A 24,948-nucleotide genomic window follows, 5' to 3' on the forward strand; every position below is an offset into this window, starting at 1 on the left:
TCATACCATAAAATTCACTTTTTAAAGGGCACAGTTTAGTGGGTTTTGGCTTACTCACAGGATTGTGCAACCATCAACCATAATACAATTTTAGAACATTTTCATCATCCCAAAAGGAGACTCATAACCATCAGCAGTCATCCCCCATCGCTCCCTCTCCCATCCACCTGGCCCCTGGCAAAAGCACTAACCCACTTTCTGGCTTTATGGATTTGCCTGTTCTGGACATGTCATATAAATAGTCACATAACGTGTCTGGTCTTTTGTGTCTGACTTGTGTCAGCCGGCAAATGTTTTCAAGATTCATCCATGTTGCCGCTGGTATCAGTCTTTCATTCCTTTTTAAGATTTTTTATTTATTAATATTTATTATTTTTTACTGTGCTGGGCCTGGCTGCACAGGCTACTCTTTGGCTGTGGCACTCGGGCTTCTCATCGCAGTGGCGTCTCTTGTTGCAGATCATGGGTTCTAGGGTGCTCGGGCTTCAGTAGTTCTGGCACGTGGGCTTAGTCGCTCCGTGGTATGTGGGATCTTCCCAGATCGGGGATCAAACCTGTGTCTCCTGCACTGACAGGTGAATTCTCTACCACTGAGCTACCAGGGAGGCCCTTCATGCCTTTTTATTGCTGAATAATACTCCATTGTGTGGACATGGCACAGTTTCTTTATGCATCCATCATTTGATTGCTTCCCCTTGGAGGCTATCATAAAGAATGCTGCTACAAACATTTGCTTACAAGTTTTTGTGTGGCAAGATATCTTCATTTCTTTTGGGTACATACTCAGGGGTAAGAATTGTTGGGTCATGTGGTAGCTCTCCGTTTAACCTTTTGAGGAACTTCCAGACTGTTTCCCAAAGCAGCTGCTCCATTTTATATTCCTGCCAGTATGTAATGTATGGAGAGTTCCAATTTCTCCAAGTCCTTACCAGCACTTGTTATTATCTGTCTTTCTGATTATAGCTAGTGAATGTGAAGTACATTTCATTGTAGTTTACTTTGCATTTCTCTGAGGGCTGATGTTGAGCATCTTTTCTGTGTGTTTATTGGCCATTTGTACAGCCCCTTTAGAAAAATGTACAGACATAAATTTGATCTTATTTATATAGGCTAATTTTGCTCATGGTCTTCCCTGATAGCTCAGTTGGTAAAGAATCCACCTGCAAGGCTAGAGAACCCGGTTCGATGCCTGGGTCTGGAAGATCCACTGGAGAAAGGATAGGCTACTGACTCCAGTATTCTTGGGCTTCCCTTGTGGCTCAGTGGGTAAAAATTTTGCTGAAAATTTTTGTAAGCTTGGATTATGGAGTCAAAATTCTTTTTTCCCTAATAATAAACAAAGTATTACAAAAAACTGATCAACTCACATGCCATTGATTTAGAATACCTATACCTACAACAAAGGAAAAGATCATTGTTTTCTCAGCCACCAAAGTCCCATCTCTTAGTATGTCTGGCAAAAAAAAAAAAAAAAGAGAGAGAGAGAGAGAGAATGAGTCTAGTAGAGCAAAATTACAATCAGAATTAGTGAAATGTTTAAATTCAAAATGGCTTTTAAAATTCACCTTTTTTCTAATAACATGCGGTAACAGAAACTAGCCTTCTTCAGCGATCAATGCAAAGAAATAGAGGAAAACAACAGAATGGGAAAGACTAGAGATCTCTTCAAGAAAAAGAGAGATACCAAGGGAACATTTCATGCAAAGATGGGCTCGATAAAGGACAGAAATAGTCTGCACCTAAAAGATGCAGAAGATATTAAGAAGAGGTGGCAAGAATACATGGAAGAACTGTACAAAAAAGATCTTCACGACCCAGATAATCATGATGATGTGATCACTAATCTAGAGCCAGACATCTTGGAATGTGAAGTCAAGTGGGCCTTAGAAAGCATCACTATGAACAAAGCTAGTGGAGGTGATGGAATTCCAGTTGAGCTATTTCAAATCCTGAAAGATGATGCTGTGAAAGTGCTGTGCTCAATATGACAGCAAATTTGGAAAACTCAGCAGTGGCCACAGGACTGGAAAAGGTCAGTTTTCATTCCAATCGCTAAGAAAGGCAATGCCAAAAAATGCTCAAACTACCACACAATTGCACTCATCTTCCACGCTAGTAAAGTAATGCTCAAAATCCTCCAAGCCAGACTTCAACAATACGTGAACCAAGAACTTCCAGACGTTCAAGCTGGTTTTAGAAAAGGCAGAGGAATCAGAGGTCAAATTGCCAACATCTGCTGGATCATCGAAAAACCAAGAGAGTTCCAGAAAAAACATCTCAGTTCAGTTCAGTTCAGTCACTCAGTCATGTCTGGCTCTTTGTGACCCCATGAATTGCACCATGCCAGGCCTACCTGTCCATCACCAACTCCCAGAGTTCAGCCAAACTCATGTGCATCAAGTCAGTGATGCCATCCAGCCATCTCATCCTCTGTTGTCCCCTTCTCTTCCTGCCCCCAATCCTTCCCAGCATCAGAATCTTTTCCAATGAGTCAGCTCTTCGAATGAGGTGGCCAAAGTATTGGAGTTTGAGCCTCACCATCAGTCCTTCCAATTAACACCCAAGACTGATCTCCTTTAGAATGGACTGGTTGGATCTCCTTGCAGTCCAAGGGACTCTCAAGAGTCCTTTCCAGCACCACAGTTCAAAAGCATCAATTCTTCGGTGCTCAGCTTTCTTCACAGTCCAACTCTCACATCCATACATGACCACTGGAAAGACCATAGCCTTGACTAGACGGACCTTTGTTGGCGAAGTAATGTCTCTGCTTTTGAATATGCTATCTAGATTGGTCATATCTTTCCTCCCAAGGAGTAAGCGTCTTTATATTTCATGGCTGCAATCACCATCTGCAGTGATTTTGGAGCCCCAAAAAATAAAGTCTGACACTGTTTCCACTATTTCCCCATCTATTTCCCATGAAGTGATGGGACCGGATGCCATGATCTTCGTTTTCTGAATGTTGAGCTTTAAGCCAACTTTTTTACTCTCCACTTTCACTTTCATCAAGAGGTTTTTTAGTTCCTTTTCACTTTCTGCCATAAGGGTGGTGTCATCTCCATATCTGAGGTTATTGATATTTCTCCCGACAATCTTGATTCTAGCTTGTGCTTCTTCCAGCCCAGCGTTTCTCATGATGTACTCTGCATTTAAGTTAAATAAGCAGGGTGACAATATACAGCCTTGACGTACTCCTTTTCCTATTTGGAAGCAGTCAGTTGTTCCATGTCCAGTTCTAACTGTTGCTTCCTGACCTGCATATAGGTTTCTCAAGAGGCAGGTCTGGTGGTCTGGTATTCCCATCTCTTTCAGAATTTTCCACAGTTTATTGTGATCCACACAGTCAAAGACTTTGGCATAGTCAATAAAGCAGAAATAGATGTTTTTCTGGAACTCTCTTGCTTTTTCCATGATACAGTGGATATTGGCAATTTGATCTCTGGTTCCTCTGCCTTTTGAAAACCAGCTTGAACATCTGGAAGTTTACGGTTCATGTATTGCTGAAGCCTGGCTTGGAGAATTTTGAGCATTACTTTACTAGCGTGTGAGATAATGAGTGCAATTGTGCGGTAGTTTGAGCACTCTTTGGCATTGCCTTTCTTAGCGATTGGAATGAAAACTGACCTTTTCCAGTCCTGTGGCCACTGCTGAGTTTTCCAACTTTGCTGGCATATTGAGTGCAACACTTTCACAGCATCATCTTTCAGGATTTGAAATAGCTCAACTGGAATTCCATCACTTCCACTAGCTTTGTTCATAGTGATGCTTCCTAAGGCCCACTTGACTTCACATTCCAGGATGTCTGGCTCTAGGTGAGTGATCACACCATTGTGATCATCTGGGTCGTGAAGATCTTTTTTGTACAGTTCTTCTGTGTATTCTTGCCACCTCTTCTTAATATCTTCTGCTTCTGTTAGTCCATATCATTTCTGTCCTTTATTGAGCCCATCTTTGCATGAAATGTTCCTTGGTACCTCTAATTTTCTTGAAGAGATCTCTAGTCTTTCCCATTTTATTGTTTTCCTCTATTTCTTTGCATTGATCACTGAGGAAGGCTTTCTTATTGCTCCTTGCTATTCTGTGGAACTCTGCATTCAGATGCTTATATCTTTCGTTTTCTCCTTTGCTTTTCGCTTCTCTTCTTTTCACAGCTATTTGTAAGGCCTCCCCAGACAGCCATTTTGCTTTTTTGCATTTCTTTTCCATGGGGATGGTCTTGATCCCTGTCTCCTGTACAGTCACGAACCTCATTCCATAGTTCATCAGGCACTCTATCTATCAGATCTAGGCCCTTAAATCTATTTCTCACTTCCACTGTATAATCATAAGGGATTTGATTTAGGTCATACCTGAATGGTCTAGTGTTTTCCCTATTTTTTTCAATTTCAGTCTGAATTTGGCAATAAGGAGTTCATGATCTGAGCCACAGTCAGCTCCCGGTCTTGTTTTTGCTGACTGCATAGAGCTTCTCCGTCTTTGGTTGCAAAGAATATAATCAATCTGATTACGGTGTTGACCATCTGGTGATGTCCATGTGTAGAGTCTTCTCTTGTGTTGTTGGAAGAGGGCATTTGCTATGACCAGTGCGTTCTCTTGGCAAAACTCTATTAGCCTTTGCCTTGCTTCATTCTGTATTCCAAGGCCAAATTTGCCTGTTACCCCAGGTGTTTCTTGACTTCCTGCTTTTGCATTCCAGTCCCCTATAATGAAAAGGACATTTTTGGGGGGTGTTAGTTCTAAAAGGTCTTGTAGGTATTCATAGAACCGTTCAACTTCAGCTTCTTCAGCGTTACTGGTTGGGACATAGACTTGGATTACTGTGATATTGAATGGTTTGCCTTGGAAATGAACAGAGGTCATTCTATCATTTTTGAGATTGCATCCAAGTACTGCATTTCGGACTCTTGTTGACCATGATGGCTATTCCATGTCTTCTAAGGGATTCCTGCCCACAGTAGTAGATATAATGGTCATCTGAGTTAAATTCACCCATTCCAGTCCATTTTAGTTCGCCGATTCCTAGAATGTTGATGTTCACTCTTGCCATCTCCTGTTTGACCACTTCCAATTTACCTTGATTCATGGCCCTGACATTCCAGGTTCCTCTGCAATATTGCTCTTTACAGCATCGGACCTTGCTTCTATCACCAGTTACATCCACAACTGGGTATTGTTTTTGCTTTGGCTCCATCCCTTCATTCTTTCTGGAGTTATTTCTCCACTGATCTCCAGTAGCATATTGGGCACCTACCAACCTGGGGAGTTCCTCTTTCAGTATCCTATCGTTTTGCCTTTTCATACTGTTATTAAATCCTCCCAACAGTCCTCAGAGCTAGGCATTATTAATACATTTTAGAGCTGGAGAAACTGAAGCACAAAGTAGCTGAAATATCATGGACTGACATGACACCCCAAATTCATATGCTGAAACCCTAACCCCCCATATGACTAGATTTGGAGATGGGGCTTTTAAAGTGGTCATTAAGGTTAAATGAGGTCATAAGGGTGGGGCCCTAATCCAATAGAATCAGTGTCCCTATAAGAAGAGGAAGAGATACCAGGAATACACATGCACAGAGAAAAGGCCATGTTACCACAGCAAGAAGTTAGTCATCTGTAAGCCAAGGAGTGGACCCTTGTCAGAAACCAACCCTTGCTGGCACCTTGAGCCTGGACTTCCAGCCTCCAGAACTGTGAACAAGGAAATTTTTACAGTTTAAGCCACCTAGTCTATAGCATTCTGTTAGGGAAGCCCAGTCCTGAATATTCATTGGAAGGACTGATGTTGAAGCTGAAACTCCAATACTTCGGCCACCTGCTGACTCATTTGAAAAGACCCTGATGCTGGGAAAGATTGAGGGCAGGAGGAGAAGGGGACAACAGAGGATGAGATGATTGGATGGCATCAGCAACTCAATGGGCATGAGTTTGAGTAAACTCTGGGAGTTGGTGATGGACAGGGGGGCCTGGCATGCTGCAGTCCATGGGGTTGCAAAGAGCAGGACATGACTGAGAGACTGAAATGAACTGAACTGAACTGAGTGAACAGTACAGGTGACTTGCCTAAGAATTTTTGCCTGATAAATGGAAGAACTGAGATCTGAATCTAAATTGTTTGACACCTGAGGCTGTGCTTTCTTTTTTCCTGGCCACACCATGTGGCTTGCAGGATCTCAGTTCCCTAACCAGGGATTGAACCCAGGCCACAGCAGTGAAGCACCAAATCCACACTAGACCACCAGGAAACTCCCCTGAATCCATGCTTTTAATGGCTAATGCGCAGGGTCTCTTGCCATGAGAAAGGAGAGAGGAGAGTCCTGTTCAGGAACATGAGGGTAACAACAGGAACTGCCAAGATGCAGGAGCACTTACTCTGCACACTATATGGCAAGTAGAAGGGGAAAAGTGGAAGCAGTAACAGAGTTTGTTTTCCTGAGCTCCAAAATCTATGTGGACAGTGACTGCCACAGTGAAATTAAAAGATGTTTGCTCCTTGGAAGAAAAGCTATGACAAATCTAGACAGCATATTAAAAAGCAGAAATATTGTTTTGCCAACAAATGTCCATCTAGTCAAAGCTATGGTTTTTCCAGGAGTCATGTACAGATGTGAGAGCTGGACCATAAAGAAGGTTGAGCACCAAAAAAATTGATGCTTTCAAATTGTGGTGTTGGCGAGGACTCTTGAGAGTCCCTTGGACTGTAAGGAGATCAAACCAGTCAATCCTAAAGGAAATCAACTATGACTGTTCATCGGAAGGACCGATGCTAAAGCTGAAGCTCCAATCCTTGGGCCACCTGATGCAAAAACCTGACTCCTTGGAAAAGACCCTGATGCTGGGGAAGACTGAAGGCAAACAGAGAAAGGGGGAAGCAGAGGATGAGATAGCATTACCAGTTCAATGGATATGAATCTGAGCCAACTCCAGGACATAGTGTTAGACAGGGGAGCCTGGAGTGCTATAGTCCATGGGGTTGCAAAGAGTCAGACATGACTTAGCAGCTGAACAACAACAACATCAACAAAGCCCAGGGCACTAAGAGCTTTGCATGGATCATCCTTTTAATACCAGCAACCATCCTGTGAGGTTATTGCTAGTAGCCACCCCTCCCCACCCCCTCCCCCCGCCCCATTTCACTAAGGCCTTAAGAAGAAGCCAACAGGGCAGTCACCCCAGACCAGCTGGGAACAATGTGCTAAATACAACTAGTTGTAACTATTAGAGATCATTCTGTTATGGGCAGCTTCACCACGTGTTCAACCAGGCCTTCCAAATGGGAGAACACAGTTGGGTCATGTGAGAATTAAGCCTCCATTTCTCTGGGAAGGCCTCTGAAATCAATGAGCCAGTGAGGAAAGTGTCCCCACTGAGATGTCACAGTGTTGAAGAAAAGGGTCAGTGGGGAGCAGCCCTGCCCTGGTGGGCAGGGTAGGTAGGGAGAAATGCTGTTAGAGGGGATTACTCAGACAAGACTGCTCTGTGTGTGTAGCAGGGAGGGATTAAACAGGACCTCTGCCACCTCCCTCTTAGAATAAGTCGTGGCTAATAGGCTTCCCTGGTGGCTAAGTCATAAAGAATCCGCCTGCAATGCAGGAGACCCAGGTTTGATCCCTGGGTCTGGAAGATCCCCTGGAGAAGGAAAGGCAACCCACTCCAGTATTCTTGCCTGGGAAATCCCACAGACAGAGCAGCCTGGTGGGCTACAGTCTTTGCAGCAAGGTTGCAAAGAGTCAGACACGACCTAGTGAGTAAACCACCACCAATGGGGCCTCAGCAGCAGTCAGGCTGGTGTCAAAGGGGGCTCGCTAACATTGCCTCTGTTTCCAGCCACAGATCCCCCCAAACAGACCTCGCTTCCTCTTCTAGGCACTCAGCTTCAGCAGCCCCGTGGATGGGTTCGGAGAGACTGACGTAGATCATCTCCATTCTCCCTGCACAGCATTTTCCAAAGGACAAGATGGGTCTCGAAGGCGAGCACACCTGAGACAGGCGGTCCCTTTTGAACTTTGCGGCTAAAGTCAAGGAAAAGACCTCAGCTTGGTGCTAATATGTCTTTCATGACATTTCTCATATTTTCTCGTCCTTCGACAAAGAAAGACTAGACTTCAGATTCAGCGCCTTTTATGGGCAGCAGTGTCTTCTCTCCTACCTCCCGGAAATTCCAAATTACACATACAGGGCCACCTAATTCACTGATACCCTGCTTATTATTTAATTCTTTTTCTTTCTATCCTGCCTTTGGGGTTTCTGTTGCTAGGTCTTGGAGTCCACTACTTTCTTCTGTGATGTCTAATCTACAGTTAAGCCCATTCAGTATACTTTTCATCTTAGACATGTAATTTTCATGTCAAGAAGTTCAATGTAGACCTTTTCATGTCTCTTCTTAACTTTTTGAACATGTGAAGTACAGTTATAGTAATTGACTTGTCTCTTGCTTCAAATGTCTGTGTCACTTCTTGGTAAATGTAGGTTGATTTCCTTTTTTTTTCATTATGAGTCCTATTTTCCTGTTTCTCTGAAGATGAACACTGTGAACTTGATTTTTTAGGTACTGGATATTTCTGTGTTTATGATAATGATTCTTAATCTTTGTTCCAGGATATAGCTAAATTATTTGGAAACTGTGATTCTTTTTTTAGTTTTTAAAAATTAATTTTTTTAATTGGAGGATAATTGTTGGTTTCTGCCACATGTTAACATGAAGCAGCCATAGGTATACGTGTGTCCCCTCCCCCGTGAACCTCCCTCCCACCCCACCCCCCATCCCACCGCTCTGTGCTGTCACAGAGCACCAGTTTGACTTCCCGAGTCACATAGCAAATCCTCACCAGCCATCTATTTGTCAGATGTTTCCAGGCTACTCTCTCAATCATGCCACCCTCCCTTTCCCCAACTGTGTCCACAAGTGTGCTCTGTGTGTCTGAGGGAAACCGTTCGATTCTTTTAGGTCTGAACTTTTAAGATGTTTAAGCCAGCCCCAAGCAGTGTTTAGTCTAGGGCTAATTAACATCCACTACTGAGACAAAACCTCAGCCAGCTCAGCTGGTGGGAAACACTCTTCCTGGCCATGCGCGAGTGCCGGGCGCTATTCTCCTCTCCGTGCAGTTCGTTCTCTCAGTCGTGTCCGACCCCATGAACCGCAGCACGCCAGCCTCCCTGTCCATCACCAACTCCCAGAGTCCACCCAAACCCATGTCCACCGAGTCAGTGATGCCATCCAGCCATCTCATCCTCCGTCAGCCCCTTCTCCTCCCGCCCTCAGTCTTTTTCAGAATCAGGGTCTTTTCAAATGAGTCAGCTCTTCACATCAGGTGGCCAAAGTGAGTTTCAGCTTCAACATCAGTCCTTCCAATGAACACCCAGAACTGATCTCCTTTAGGATGGACTGGTTGGATCTCCTTGCAGTCCAAAGGACTCTCATGAGTCTTTTCCAACCCCACAGTTCAAAAGCATCAATTCTTTGGCGCTCAGCTTTCTTTATAGTCCAACTCTCACATCCATACATGACCACTGGAAAAACCATAGCCTTGACTAGGTGGACCTTTGTTGACAAAGCAATGTCTCTGCTTTTTAAAATGCTGTCTAGGTTGGTCATAACTTTCCTTCCAAGGAGTAAGTGTCTTTAAATTTCATGGCTGTAGTCACCATCTGCAGTGATTTTGGAGCCCAGAAAAATAAAGTCAGCCACTGTTTCCACTGTTTCTCCATCTATTTGCCATGAAGTGATGGGACCGGATGCCATGATCTTAGTTTTCTGAATGTTGAGCTTTAAGCCAACTTTTTCACTCTCCTCTTTCACTTTCATCAAAAGGCTCTTTAGTTCTTCTTCACTTTCTGCCATAAGGGTGGTGTCATCTGCATATCAGGTTATTGATATTTCTCCCAGCAATCTTGATTCCAGCTTGTGCTTCTTCCAGCCCAGCGTTTCTCATGATCCACTCTGCATATAAGTTAAATAAGCAGGGTGACAATATACAGCCTTGACATACACCCTTTCCTATTTGGAACCAGTCTGTTTTCCATGTCCAGTTCTAACTGTTGCTTCCTGACCTGCATATAGGTTTCTCAAGAGGCAGGTCAGGTGGTCTGGTGTTCCCATTCTTTCAGAATTTTCCACAGTTGATTATGATCCATACAGTCAAAGGCTTTGGCATAGTCAATAAAGCAGAAATAGATGTTTTTCTGGAACTCTCTTGCTTTTTTGATTCTCCCCTCAGCTTCCAGTCATTTCCTCACACACATATTCTGCCATATGCTTGTTGAGACCTCTGTGGACTTTCCCAGGTCTACGTGCCACTCCTTCTCTCCAGCACTCTGGCACCTCTGGGCTCTGCCTGGCTTCTCCCACCAAGCGCCATAGCCTGGACATTCTTTAAACCCAATGAGCTGAGTTGATCATAGGGCTACCCTTGTTTCCTCTCTTCCGAACCACTGGGCCTCCTTGTTTTATTTCCAGTATCTTGAAAACTGCTGGGACTTCCCTGGTGGACTGGTGGTTAAGAATCTGCCTTGTAATGCAGGGGATGTGTGTTTGATCCCTAGTCTAGGAACTAAGATCCCACGTGCTGCAGGGAAACTAAGCCCACAACTACTGAGCCAGGGCGCCACAGAAAGAGAGCCCACCTTCTGAAATATACCACATGACACAGTGAAGATTCCGCGTGCTGCGACTGAGACCCAACGTAGTGAAAGAAAGAGAGAAAACTGCTGTTTCACATAAGCTCCTTTTGTTTTTGTTCCAAGCAGCATGATAAATCCATCTCCCATCCCTCCATCTTGACTGAAAGTTGAAGTCTCACGTTAACTTTCAATTAGATTTTATAATTTTCTTCACATATGTCCTGTGCCTTCTCATTTAACCCAGGCTCAGTGTTAAGTGGCTCAGTGTCTTAAGAATCCACCTGCCAGTGCAGGAAACACGGGTTTGATTCCTGGGTCGGGAAGATCCTCTGGAGAAGGAAATGGCAACCCACTCCAGTATTCTTGCCTGGGAAATCCCATGGACAGAAGAGCCTGGTGGGCTACAGCCCATGGGGTTGCCAGAGTCAGACACAACTTAGCAACTAAACAACAACAAATACATTCTTTTTTAAAATTAATTTTATTTTGATTGGAGCATAATTACTTTACAATATTGTGATGGCTTTTGCCATATATCAACATGAATCAGCCACAGGTATACATGTATTCCCCTCCCCCCATTCTGAACCTCCCTCCCCACCCCATCCCTCGGGGTTGTCCCAGAGCACCAGCTTTGGGTGCCCTGCTTCATGCATCGAACTTGCACTGTGTAAGGCCGGACCCTGGGGGCCATGATGGGCCGCCCCTCCTTTCCCTCCCGCCTGGTGGGGGAAGTCCCTAACAGAAGGAGCCTCCCAGATCCCGGGGACCAATGACAGCACACTTCACCAGCTAAAGCTGCCCCACCCCAGCCACCTAGAAGGACCTATCAGCCCGTGACGCCTCGGCCTGGTGACCTATCCGAACCCCTGTCCATCTAGCCTGATCATCCCTCACAACGAACATAAAAAAACCACCCCCAACACAGTCCGGGCGTGGACTTCCTCGACCTGCCTCGTTCGGGTCCGGGAACCCCGCCTGGGAGCGCTTTGCCATTAAAAAGCCTGTTAGACACTCTTTTGGTGTCCTGGTCTTTTACCTAACACACTGGTCATCTATTTTTTATACAGTAATATACATGTTTCAAGGCTTCCCTGGTGGCTCAGAGGTTAAAGCATCTGCCTGCAATGCGGGAGACCTGGGTTTGATCCCTGGGCCAGGAAGATCTCCTGGAGAAGGAAATGGCAACCCACTCCAGTACTCTCGCCTGGAAAATTCTGTGGACAGAGGAGAATTGTAAGCTATAGTCCATGGGGCCGCAAAGAGACACGACTGAACGACTTCACTTCACTTCATACATGTTTCAGTGCTGTTCTCTTAAATCCTCCCACCCTTGCCTTCTCCCACTGAGTCCAAAAGTTTGCTCTTTACATCTGTGTTTCCTTTGCTGCCTTGTATGTAGGATCATCGGTATCATCTTTCTAAATTCCACACACACACACACACATATATATATGCATTAATATACAGTATTTGTGTCTTTCCGACTTACTTCACTCTGTGTAATAGGCTTCAGGTTCATCCACCTCATTAGAACTGACTCAAATACATTCCTTTTTATATATGAGTAATATTCCATTGTGTACATGTACCACACTTCCTTATCCATTCATCTACTGATGGACATCTATACCTACACTGAGACCAAACTCCACCCAAGAGCCAGCAAGCTCCAGTGCAAGACACTCCGTGCTACTCCTCCAGCAAAACAGGAACATAACCCTGAACATTAAAAGACAGACTGCCCGAAGCCGTAAGTTTCACATAAGCTTTTTTGGTTTGTTTGTAGAAAAGCACCACATGCATGCTTTTCTACATGTGTGTGTGTGCTAAGTCGCTTCAGTCATGTCTGACTCTGTGCAGTCCTATGGGCCATAGCCCACCAGGCTCCTCTGTCCATGGGAGTCTCCAAGCAAGAGTACTGGAGTGAGTTTCCAGTCCCTTCTCCAGGGGATCCTCTCAACCCAGGGACTGCACGTGCATCTCTTATGTCTCCTGCATTGGCAGGGGGGCTCCTTACCTCTAGTGTCACCTGGAAAGCCCATGGACACCCAAAACTCACCTCTGGACACTGTACTGCCCTCCAGAGAGGATCCAGCTCCATCCACCAGAACACAAACACAAGTTCCCCCCAACCAGGAAACCCTCACAAGCTGCTAGTCCAACCCCACCCCCAGGAGCAGACCCCACAACAGATATATTCTAGAGACTTCCCTGGTAGTCAGATGATTAAGACTTTGTTCCCAATTCAGGGGGCATGGATTCACTCCTGGTTGGGGAACTAATATCCCACATGCCTCAGGCTTGGTCAATATATATAAATATATATGTATATACAGATACTAATTTTTATTGCTATTGTAAACTACTTCCTCCCAACTCCATTTCTAGGTATTTATTTCTAGAGTGGGGAAAAATTACTGATTTTTGTATGTTTCACATTTGTCCTGAAATCAAACCATGCATTGTTCATACATTTCTTCAGCAGCAGGTAACAGGAAGATGAGAGGCAGGCGTCTAGGTCTGGTGCAGCTGCTCAGTGTTGCCAACAGGAATGCAAGCTCCACTCTCCTCGGCACATTAAGTTTGTCCTCATGCTTGCTACTTCATGGCACAAAAAGGCTGCTGTTACAACTCCAGCCCTCTCATGTATGATCCAAGCAGGAAGAAGAAAGGGGGGAGCAGGGAGTGGCTCCCTTACGAGGAAAGCAAAAGATTCCTCAGATTAGATTGTGTCATCTTAGCCAGAACTATAACAACCTGGAATAGCAGGTCAGTCTGGGAAAACAAATGTTTAGCTGGAAATTTTACCACAAATTCACCCAAAAAATCAGGGTTTGGTTGGTTATGAAGAGAACTGATATTGGACAGGCAATTAACAGGCCTTCAAGCTACTCTTGCATTCTTAGAATAAACCCTGCAGGCCCATATATTCTTATAAATACCTTGCCAGATTCTATTTGACAATGTGTTTTGATGTGTTTTTTGTTTAAGGCTATTGCAATACTCAGGATTAAAGACCTAAACTAAGGTAGTGGAAATGGGAAATGAAATATATTTATTTTCAGGAGCTTCCTGTTCAAGTGGAGTAAAAGGATGTACACTCATCTCCTGCCAGAGAACCAAAATCACAACTAACTGTTGAACAACCATCGACAGGAGGATGCTGGAACCCACCAAACAAAGATACCCCACATTCAAAGACAAGAAGCGATAAAGTAGGAGGGGCACAATCACCATAAAATCAAATCCCATACCCGCCAGTTAGGCGACCCACAAACTGGAGAACAATAATACCAAAGAAGTTGTCCACTGTTGTGAAGGTTCTAGACCACACCTCAGGCTTCCCAGCCTGGGGATCTGACAAAGGGACTGGGAATCCTCAGGGAATCTGGCCTTGAAGGTCAGTGGGATTTGATTACAGGACTTCCACAGGACTAGGGGAAACAGACTCAGACTTGGAAGGCATGAGCAAAACCTTGCACACACTAAGACCCAGAGGAAAGGAGCAGTGACCCAACAGAAGCCTGAACCAAAACTGCCTGCTGGTGTTGGAGGGTCTCTGTGGTGGCATGGGTGGGCAGGGGCTCCCCACAGGGACGGGTGTGGGGCCCTACGTGGGAAACCTTAAAAAAAAGGCGGGGGTGCTAGCTTTTGCGGTTGGAAACTAAGATGGCGTCCGGCGCAAGAGATAGGGGCGTGGTCTATGTTAAAGTTTTTGATTGGCTCTCTTGACCTCCATACACGTGGACAGTGCGATCACCATAGACTCCTGTTACAATGAAGCACATGACGACTTGACCTTTAACGTGATTGGTGCAACTATGTGCATATTATAATTTGACCTTTAACGTGATTGGTGCAACTATGTGCATATTATAATTTGACCTTTAACGTGATTGGTGCAACTATGGCATATTATAATTTGACCTTTAACGTGATTGGTGCAACTATGGGAGGTCCCTTGCAGAACCCCCTTGCTTGCCTATATAAATCAAGAGTTTGCAGCAATAAAGCGGAACTGCTCAGACGGAACCCCTGTCATGTCTGATTGTCTCTCGCTCGCCGAGGGGCTGGGTTGGCGGACCGCAGGCTCACCTCTCCCCCGGACCCGTCGGCTTTGCTGAGGGAAGTTCCACTGCTTCTCTCTTTCTACAGAGCGCCCCCTGCAGACGGGGGCACTGGCAGCGTCAGGCTGGGAAGGTCGGCTTTGGCGTAAACCCCTCTTGAAGGTCGCCATTAACCCGACCATAGGGTGTGTAGTCCCCAGGGCTGGGTCACCTCAGGACGAAAATCTACCAGGAAGTGCAACCCACCCATCAGCAGATAATTGGATTAAAGTGTTACTGAGCAAGGCCCCGTTTTTCCCCATCACCAGCGCCTCCCATCAGGAAGCTTACTCTAGCTTCTTAGCCTCCTCCATCAGAGGGCAGACAGGGCAAGAACCACCGTCCCACAGCAGCTAAAGCAAAACCACATTACATGACGATGAAGAAGCAGAGCTAGGGCACAGAGTCCCAGGTGAAGGCACATGTTGCTGCTGCTCAGTCACCCAGTCGTGTCAGACACTTTGTGACCCCATGGACTGCAGCACGCCAGGCCTCCCTGGCCCTCACCATCTCCCGAAGTGTGCCCATGTTCGTGTTCATCGCATCAGTGATGCCATCCAGCCAGCTCATCCTCTGACGCCCTCTTCTCCTTCTGCCCCGTCTTTCCCAACATTAGGGACTTTTCCAATGGGTTGGCTGTTCACATCAAATGAACAAGATATTGGAGTTTCATCATCGGTCCTTCCAGTGAATATTCAGGGTTGATTTCCCTTACGATTGACTGGTTTGATCTCCTTGCTATCCAAGGGACTTTCAGGTGTCTTCTCCAACACACAGTTCAAAGGCATCAATTCTTTGGTGCTCTGCCTTCTTTACAGTCCAGCTCTCACAACCTTAAGTGACCACTGGGAAGACCATAGCCTTGACTATACAGACCTTTGTCAGCAGAGTAATGTCTGAGCTTCTCAATACACTGTCTAGGTTTGGCATCACTCTCCTGCCAAGAAGCAATCGTCTTCCAATTTCATGGCTGCAGTCACCATCCACAGTGATTTTAGAGCCCAAGAAGAGGAAATCTGTTACTACTATGAAGTTTTCCCCTTCTATTTGCCATGAAGTAATGGGGCCAGATGCCATGATCTTAGTTTTTTAATATTGAGTTTTAAGCCTGTTCTTTCACGCTCCTGCTTCACCCTCATCAAGAGGCTCTTTAGTTCCTCTTCACTTTCTGCCATTAGAATGGTATCACCCACATATTTTGAATTTGTTGATGTTTCTCCCCGATCTTGATTCCAGCTTGTAACTCATCCAGCCCGGCATGTCTCATGATGTGCTCAGCGTACAGATTAAACAAACAGGGTGACAGCAGACAGCCCTGTCCTACCCCTTTCTCTATCTTGAGCCAATCAGTTGTTCCATACAGAGTTCTAAATGTTGCTTCTTGACCCACATACAGGTTTCTCAGGAGACAGGTAGGATGGTCTGGTATTCCCATCTCTTCAAGAGCTTTCCACAGTTTGTCATGATCCACACAAAGGCTTTAGCGTAGTTGATGAAACAGAGGTAAATGTTTTTTTGGAATTCTTTACTATTGTGATTATATAGCTATTAACTGTTTAACACCATTGTATCGTGATTGATCGACAGAAAAATAGAACTCCGTATCACCAAAACTATGATTTAATAGGAAAACCTGTAATCACTTTTAAAAATCCAGACGCATATCAGAATTATCTTGAAATTTGTTTTTGAAAAATACAAAGACCCAGGTATTGCTTTTTTTCCCCCCAGAGCTCCAGATGGTTCTAATGAGCAGTCATGTTTAAAAACAACTGGACTATATGATGATCTTTTACCTTAGTTTCTTTCTTCTATTTCATATTCAGTGCTACCATTTCATTTAATTTTCCAATTTCTCCATCTTTTTTTTTTTGATTTTTTTTTCTCAAGCACAGTAGAAAAGCTTTTGTATACATATCAATAATATATGTATTTTAGAAAATTTATCAATTTTTGCCTAAAAAATTTATGGCATTTTGATTCCACTTGACTTCGTATGGATAGAACGCTAGATTTGTAATTTTAAAAAATATATAGGCAACACACAACAAAGGTTTACTGTCTAGCACAAGAATTATAGTATCTTGCAATAACCTATCATCTCACACGCTAGTAATGCTCAAAATTCTCCAAGCCAGGCTTCAGCAATATGTGAACTTTGAACTTCCAGACGTTCAAGCTGGTTTTTGAAAAGGCAGAGGAACCAGAGATCAAATTGCCAACATCCGCTGGATCATGGAAAAAGCAAGAGAGTTCCAGAAAAACATTGATTTCTGCTTTATTGACTATGCCAAAGCCTTTGACTGTGTGGATCACAATACACTGTGGAAAATTCTGAGAGATGGGAATACCAGACCACCTGACCTGCCTCTTGAGAAACCTATATGCAGGTCAGGAAGCAACAATTAGAACTGGACATGGAAAACAGACTGGTTCCAAATAGGAAAAGGTGTACGTCAAGGCTGTATATTGTCACCCTGCTTATTTAACTTATATGCAGAGTGGATCATGAGAAACGCTGGGCTGGAAGAAGAACAAGCTGGAATCAAGATTGCTGGAAGAAATATCAATAACCTCAGATATGCAGATGACACCACCCTTATGGCAGAAAGCGAAGAGGAACTAAAAAGCCTCTTGAAAAAGTGAAAGAGGAGAGTGAAAAAGCTGGCTTAAAACTCAACATTCAGAAAGCTAAGATCATGGCATCTGGTCCCATGACTTCATGGGAAATAGATGGGGAAACAGTGGAAACAGTGTCAGACTTTATTTTGGGGGGCTCAAAAATCCAAAATTTTTCCAGTGGTCATGCACGGATGTGAAAGTTGGACTGTGAAGAAAGCTGTGCACCAAATAATTGATGCTTTTGAACTGTGGTGTTGGAGAAGACTCTAGAGAGTCCCTTGGACTGCAAGGAGATCCAACCAGTCCATTCTAAAGGAGATCAGTCCTGGGTGTTCTTTGGAAGGACTGATGCTGGAGCTGAAACTCCAGTCCTTTGGCCACCTCCTGTGAAGAGTTGACTCACTGGAAAAGACTCTGATGCTGAGAGGGATTGGAGGCAGAAGAAGCGGGCAAAAGAGGATGAGATGGCTGGATGGCATCACGGACTCCATGGACATGAGTCTGAGTGAACTCCGGGAGTTGGTGATAAACAGGGAGGCCTGACATGCTGCAATTCATGGGGTTGCAAAATCAGACACAACTGAGCGACTGAATTGAATAACCTATACAGGAAAATAATTTCCAAAAAATGTGTATAACTCAATCATCTTGCTGTGCATCTGAAACATTGTAAGTCAACTATACTTCAATAAAAAATATACTTATTAAGAAAAAGATATATTTATTTTCAGAGGTAGCATCCAGGCTGTGGTCAGACCTAACTGCACATAGATTAAATGCTAGAAGATAAAATAAGAGCAGAAATAGAAAGTACTACATAAATTTTAAAAGGGAATAATCATCAGTGATTATTAATTACAAATACTAAAGCTGAATTTTTTGTGAAATTTTCTTGAGTTTCAGTTTTTAATTTGGAATGTCCTAATTAGATACTTAGAACACTTATCAACACATAGAAAAAAACTATATCAATCTTTCACTCTTTAGTTTTATTAAAATAAGACTATTATTGTGATAATAGCATTGTAGTCTTATCTTCCAGATACAGTGAAATATTTATAGATAAAATTATACATTTAGTATTTGCTTCAAAATAACGAGTTATAGAAAGTGGATAGAAATAAAGATGAAATATTGGCATAAGTTGGTAATTATTAAAGACAGGCACTGATTATAGGACTTATTGGATTATTTTGCCCATGTTTGCAATGGAAGCACGTGTGTGTATATTTGCATAAATATAAATGTATAAATACAAATATTCATTTTATTTATTGGCTGTGCTGAGTCTTTGCTGAGGCGTGTGGGTTTCTCCAGTTGCAGGGCATGGGCTTAGTCGCCCCATGGCATGTGGGATCTTGGAAAAGGAAATGGCAACCCACTCCAGTGTTTTCGCCTGGAAAATCCCATGGATATAGGAGACTCACAGGCTACAGTCCATAGGGTCTCAGAGTCGGACATGACTGAAGCAATTGAGAATGTGGGATCTTAGTTCCCCAAGGGATTAAACCCAGGAAGGCGGACTCAACCATTGGACCACCAGGGAAGTCCTCAGATACGTGTTTTAAATGATAGAATGCTTGGTAGGGATTCTCTTCCACAGGATAGCTCCTTTTCAAAAGGGAACTACACCTGCTCACTGTTTACAGGAGGACAATTCTACTTCCTGAACTTGGTCCTAAGCAGCCCTCTATGGAGACAGCCTGCGCCTGCCCTCCAGTAGCCACTGTCGTCTCCTCATCAACACCCTTAGCTGTGGAGTCCACAACCCCACATGGTTCCCGAGTCCAGTTCTAGATTTTATCAAATTCACTGAAATACTCAAAGTAACAAGGACTGCATTTACATACCCTACCAGCATTCCTTAAACCCAAAATGCTTCAAAGATTCAAGTCATACACATTTAAAGTACATAGAAAAATAACAGAATTTATACAAAGTAGATTTTTACAAAACAAGTACATTACAAGAAATATATCTTATATCCAAGCACAAAAAATGTGGAAATATATATGAAGTATACATTTAAGAAAAAACATTTATTTTTAAATGCTGGGTGGGAGGGCACAAACAGAGTTCTAGTTTACAGTGTAACTCTGAAGAGAACTTCAATTTGCTAGCAGAAATTTTCACTCTATTCTCAAGCTTCTAAACAGTTCCTGATGGGATTAGACGGCTGTTCCTCTCTCCAAATTCTGCTTAATTTCAGCTGTATATTTCCCATAGAATCTTTCTGCCTTCTTGTTGAATTTAGCATTTCTTTCATTAATGTAGTCAATATCTGCATCATCATTATAAGGACGTCTCCGGCTGTATTTGTCTCGTTTTTCAATTCTGGGAGAAAAAGAAACATTTCAAAACTGCTTTCCTTTTTAGTGTTAATAAAACATGGCACACAAAAAAATCAGTACACTTAAACTAGCACACTTTGGGGTGGGGGGAGCCCAGTTTTCATCAAGATGAAGTTGAAACTGCCAATTAACAGCATATCCCTGGGTATGAACCATGAAATTCAGTAAATACAAACAAATCTTCAGAATGCTTCTAAAAGAACAATGATGCACTGCCAGGAACTGGATACATGAAGTAAAGGAAATGACTATAACAGTAATTATATTATTAATTATAATAAATATAATAATTGTATTAATAACCAAAGCTAATATGAACAGAGTATACAGTATATACTAGACACTAATCTTAATACTGAAGTGTATGAGCTCCTATAAATTAAACTCATTTTGCTCTGCCTGATCAATATCAGGAAAAACGACCCTATCAGTATTAAGAAGCACAAATATACTTAGCTAAGTTTACTAGAACACTTATACTTCTCTAAATCAAAGAGTGCCATGGTTGTTAAAGTAGAAGTAAGAATAAGTTCTTTAAAGAGAATAATTTTATTTATAATTTTCAATTATAATAACTCAATTCCATCAATATTTTACATCTTCATTCCAAGTCACATGGATTCAATTCATACTTGCTCTCTGTCCCCAATACCACTAGAGATGCAAGGTCAGAAATGAGCGAGGAGAACATCTGTCTTAATTCATTCTAAGCACATTATGTCCATTTTGTCACGAAACATTTAATGAAATGGCTGCTGTACGGTGTACTCACTGTTTTTCGAGGTCTAGGACCATCCTGTCAATTTCCTCCGTGGAAGGCACATGTGTCCCATGAAGAAGACTGTTGGATGTTGGGAAAAACTCTTCTCCACTGAAAAGACAGCAACATGGGCTTGGAGCAACACTGCAAGTGCTCCATATTTTAAAACGAAACTACTATTCACAGAGAGAGATAAAATACATCAATGTCTTCACTGTGGGCTCCTATCTCATCTTTTTTAAAAAAACACGAGAAAAGAGAATACAGAATTGTAAAGGATGAAAGTTAAGAAATCACCTAGTTCGACACCTTCATTCTACAGATGAAAGAGCCAAGGGTCAGAGGTTAAAGGACTTGCTTCCAGCCTCAAGTTCTCTTTCCACTATAGCAGGCCAGCAAATTCCAGCCTCTTGTTTATAGAAACAGTTTTACTGGGACACAGCCCACCCATCTGTCTATGACTACTCTGCGGCTGCTGCTGCTAAGTCGCTTCAGTCGTGTCCGACTCTGTGCGACCCCATAGACGGCAGCCCACCAGGCTCCACCATCCCTGGGATTCTCCAGGCAAGAACACTGGAGTGGTTGCCATTTCCTTCCCCAATGACTACTCTATGGGTGCTTTAACATCACAAGGGTAGAGTGGAGTAGTTGTGACAGAGCCCAGACAGCCTATAAGCCTAAAATATTCACTCTCTGGTCCCTTACAGCAGTTCACCTATCCTGGCACTAAAGCATTCTATGTCCCCAAATATGAGTAACTATGATAATCTCTCAACACCCAGTTGCAGAATGCCCAGCTAGAAAGATAATCATGTGGTTAGCTTAACTGCTGTGGACGAGCAGTAAGTAAACAGTGTCATCAAGACCTGAAACTATCCTTATACAGTTGTTGAGCATTTCTCTGGTGGTCCAGCGGTTAATGCAGGGGACACAGGTTTGATCCCTGGTCCAGGGAGATTCCACATGCCACGGAGCAATTAACCCCATGCCCGGTAACTTCTAGGGCCCATGTGCTGCGACTACAAAGCCTGAGTGTTGCAATTAATGAAGCCTGTGCACCTAGAGCCTGTGATCCACAAGAGAAGCCACCACAGTGAGAAGCCCACACACCGCAATGGAGAGGAGCTTCAGTGGAGAGGAACTCCTACTCTGGTTACTTGCTGTAACCAGAGGAAGCCCACAGGCAACAAAGACCCCGCACAGCCAAAAAACAGCAGCAACAACAACAACAACAAAAACAGCAACAATAAAAAAACCCCAGCTATTGATAATCTATACCTAAGCACTACAGTGTGTGTTTATGTATATATGTTTATGTATACACAAAAGTTTTAATACATCAGTATCACTTCAGGATGAAAACAGGACTTGCATCAATCCCGTCAACTTACTGCTTTTCTCTCAGTCTCTCATATGTTTCCATGTCTGGTTTGATCTGTTTGGTCAGCCGATGATACTGGCGAAGCTGGGCAGCAGCATAATCTAAAAATAAAATGAAAATTGGAAATGATATATTACCTTATTTGATCATTACTATTCAGAGAAGAATCAAAATTATTAGCATAGCCTGTATCCTGAAGATCTGGACCAAACAGGCTTTAATTTTAGCACTGAATAAAGGAATCCAGCTGATTCAAGTAGAGCCTTTTTCACTTCTGCCATATATGATATATTTGTATTTTTCTTAGGAGTATAAGTCTATTTCAGAAAATTCCACGAAGGGGCATATCCTTTCTTAAAACCAGGAACACTGAAGGCATGCTTATCTCAGAGGCCTATTCAATAAAGTTCAGTCTTACCTGAAAATCCCAGGTCGGGGTTTTTCCTCCTCTTTTTTCTCTCCCATCTTTCTGCATCTTCTGCACTGATTTCTAGCAACTTTACTTTCTCATAGTCTTCCCCTCTCGCTGCACATTCCTAAAATGAAGCAGAAAAAAGCTAATGCTTGCCCTTATGATACAAGCAATTATTTGAACTATTTTAAGTGAATATAAAGCAATACATTTAAAATAACCATTACTATGTGAAGGAGAAATTTGGTTATCTGCTGTTGTATATAAGAAGTGAGTACATCAATCTAAAAAATAATACTCAACATTTACCCAGTGTCAGACCCTCTCTTAAATGTTCCAAATGCACTGACTCATTTAATTCATAATTAACTCAAGTAATTATTACAGAACCCATTTTACAGATGAGAAAACACAATCACAGGGAGATTAAATTACTTGCCCAAAGTGTTGCAGCTAATAAAGAGCTTTTTTTTTTACTATCTCAATACAATAGAACAGACCACTTATGAAGACAGCAGAGCAGTTCCTAACCTTTTTCTTTTCTTCTTCCTGTAGTTCCCATTCCAAACGAGCTTTTTTGGCTTCCCAATTCGCAGGTAACTTAAGTCTTTTATCTTCTTCAACAACTTCCTGGTGATTTAATTTACGAGCTTCATTCTAAAACCATAAACACAAAAAGGTTGTTGGCTGAAACACAAAAATAAATCCAAACAAATTTTTCCCACTTTAAGGAAGGCCAAGTAGACACATTAACAAGGGACTCCATTTATCCTAAAAGCAAGAGAACCATCAAAGGATTTTAAGCAAGGTCTTACATTTGTATACAGTCAAGAAATGTGTTGAGCTGTACTGGTGTGCTATTCCAGATGTCTGGGGGTTAATGTCTCACATTATGAAAAAAATATTCTACTTTCAATTCCCTTTTAATACTGACTAATTCAAGGAAGAAGCCTCAATTTGAGGCTTGTGCTTTAATACCTATCATAGTATCTCTAACCTTTCCCAAGTACTCCTGCTCTTTAGATATTTTAGCAGTTTACATTATGGCAAATGAAAGGCACTCTCCATTTAAATTACTGTATGAAGAGTCTGTTTTAAATTAAATTTAACTGCGTAAACCAAAACAAGTAGACTATCTCAGGGGCAACTTAAGTTAGATGTTTGTTGGGTCACAGGCTGGAGGCAGTTAGTCCAGGAGGATGTGTCTCTTAGTATCCAACCCCATGTTCTTTACACCAAGTAAATGTGTAAGTGTGTTTGATTCTAGATCAAATTCTTCTGGGTAAAGAAACAGACTTCTCTCAACCTGTCAGTCCTGCCATCCAGACACCAAGAACACAGGTGTGGTCAAAGCTGAATGTGCTACACTGAAGCAAACAGCAAACCACGGGGAACTGGAGACATTTCAGTGAAAAGGTGTTAGGAGGAGCTACTTATAGCATTTGAGTCTGTATCAGGCGACTGCAGGAAGCTCTGGCTTAGGCAGGGTCAGAAAGTCAGGGCACACTCTGATTGTTCTGATGAACATATAAGTTTTTATACAGGAGGCAGGAGTAAGGGAGAGGCCAGTGCTGTGTTTTGCACTGGTCTTAGCAGAAGACGGTGCTGTGTGGTCATTTCTGTGGTTGTACCGCTGGGCTTTTGTCACTGTGGTAGTCTGAGTGTGGGTGAGGATTTTGTGAATCCGTGGCCAAGCTATCAGTCAGGACCCTTTGAGTTGAAACAGTCAAGAGCTGCTTTTTTGTTTCTTGGCTCCAACTGCAGCCAGCTGTTTGCTGGACTCTTATCTCTGATATGAATTCCTTTCCTTTGCATGTGTTCCCTCTGTTTGGAAGGGCTTACTGGGGTCATATTGCAGAGAGGCTGTTAGTAAGAGACGCCCCCAAACTCGAAAAAAGATTTGGAGAAAGTATGTCCGTTTCCAAAAGTGACTCCAATGCGCTGCCAGGTGGAGAACCACCGGGACAGAACTTTCATCCAGCTCTGCCGATCTGTCACACGCACAGGTGGCCTTCCTCTTCCCTCCACAAATGTGCACGGGCCTGGTCAGGTGACAAGTGTCAGGTGGCCTCCGGGACCACTCACCCGCTTCAGGTGCAGCTCCCGGAATTTGCGCAGTCTCTGTTCGCGCTTCTGGGCGGCCAGCTCCTCGGCTCCTGCGGGAGGCTGCTGCTCCTCTGCTCCACCCACCGGCACCTATATGGCGGAGGAGAGGCTGAGTAAGGGCCGGTTAGGCTTCTCCCGGTCAGCCCAGGTGAGTCCCCGCGGGCCGGACCAGGCGCTCATCGCCGATCCTGGCCCCACATTATCTGCGCCTTCCTGACCCGGCACACAAGCACTTCCCCCACTTCTCGCTCCTGCTGCCCTCAGAACCCTCCCCAACTAAGAACCCTGGGTAGAACCACCGGCACGTACCTTCTCGGTAAGAGTCGCAGCCGCCATCTCAAGCTTTCCTTGCCCACTTCCGGAAACAACAACCAGCACTTCCGCCGACCTTTGGCCTGCCGCGTCAAACATAATAATAGCCGACCATAAACCCCGCCTCTTCCGGCAGCCTCAGGAATTTAGGCCCTTTTGGCAGCGAGACATTTTCAATTGGGCAGAGTATTGCGCAGCTGCAAAAGGCCGTAGAGGCGGAGGCGGGGAGGGACGGAGGCGGGGAGGGGCGGGGGCGGGACGGAGGCGGGGAGGGG

General features: G+C 43.6%; 1 protein-coding gene across 1 annotated transcript; it reads right to left on the reverse strand.

Annotated features, from left to right (window-relative positions):
* Nucleotides 1–19,169: 19,169 nt before the first annotated feature.
* SYF2 (SYF2 pre-mRNA splicing factor) lies at nucleotides 19,170–24,948 on the reverse strand. Its single transcript, XM_040229678.1, has 7 exons — nucleotides 24,671–24,948; nucleotides 24,341–24,451; nucleotides 22,787–22,912; nucleotides 22,262–22,379; nucleotides 21,854–21,944; nucleotides 20,475–20,573; nucleotides 19,170–19,685 (listed from the first exon to the last, which is right to left on the reverse strand). Exons 1-7 carry the CDS (start codon nucleotides 24,770–24,772, stop codon nucleotides 19,520–19,522), a joined length of 813 nt encoding a protein of 270 aa, XP_040085612.1. The 5' UTR covers nucleotides 24,773–24,948; the 3' UTR covers nucleotides 19,170–19,519.

The sequence above is a fragment of the Oryx dammah genome, unplaced genomic scaffold (genome assembly GCF_014754425.2).
Source record: "Oryx dammah isolate SB20612 unplaced genomic scaffold, SCBI_Odam_1.1 HiC_scaffold_27, whole genome shotgun sequence".
NCBI classification, from domain to species: domain Eukaryota; kingdom Metazoa; phylum Chordata; class Mammalia; order Artiodactyla; family Bovidae; genus Oryx; species Oryx dammah.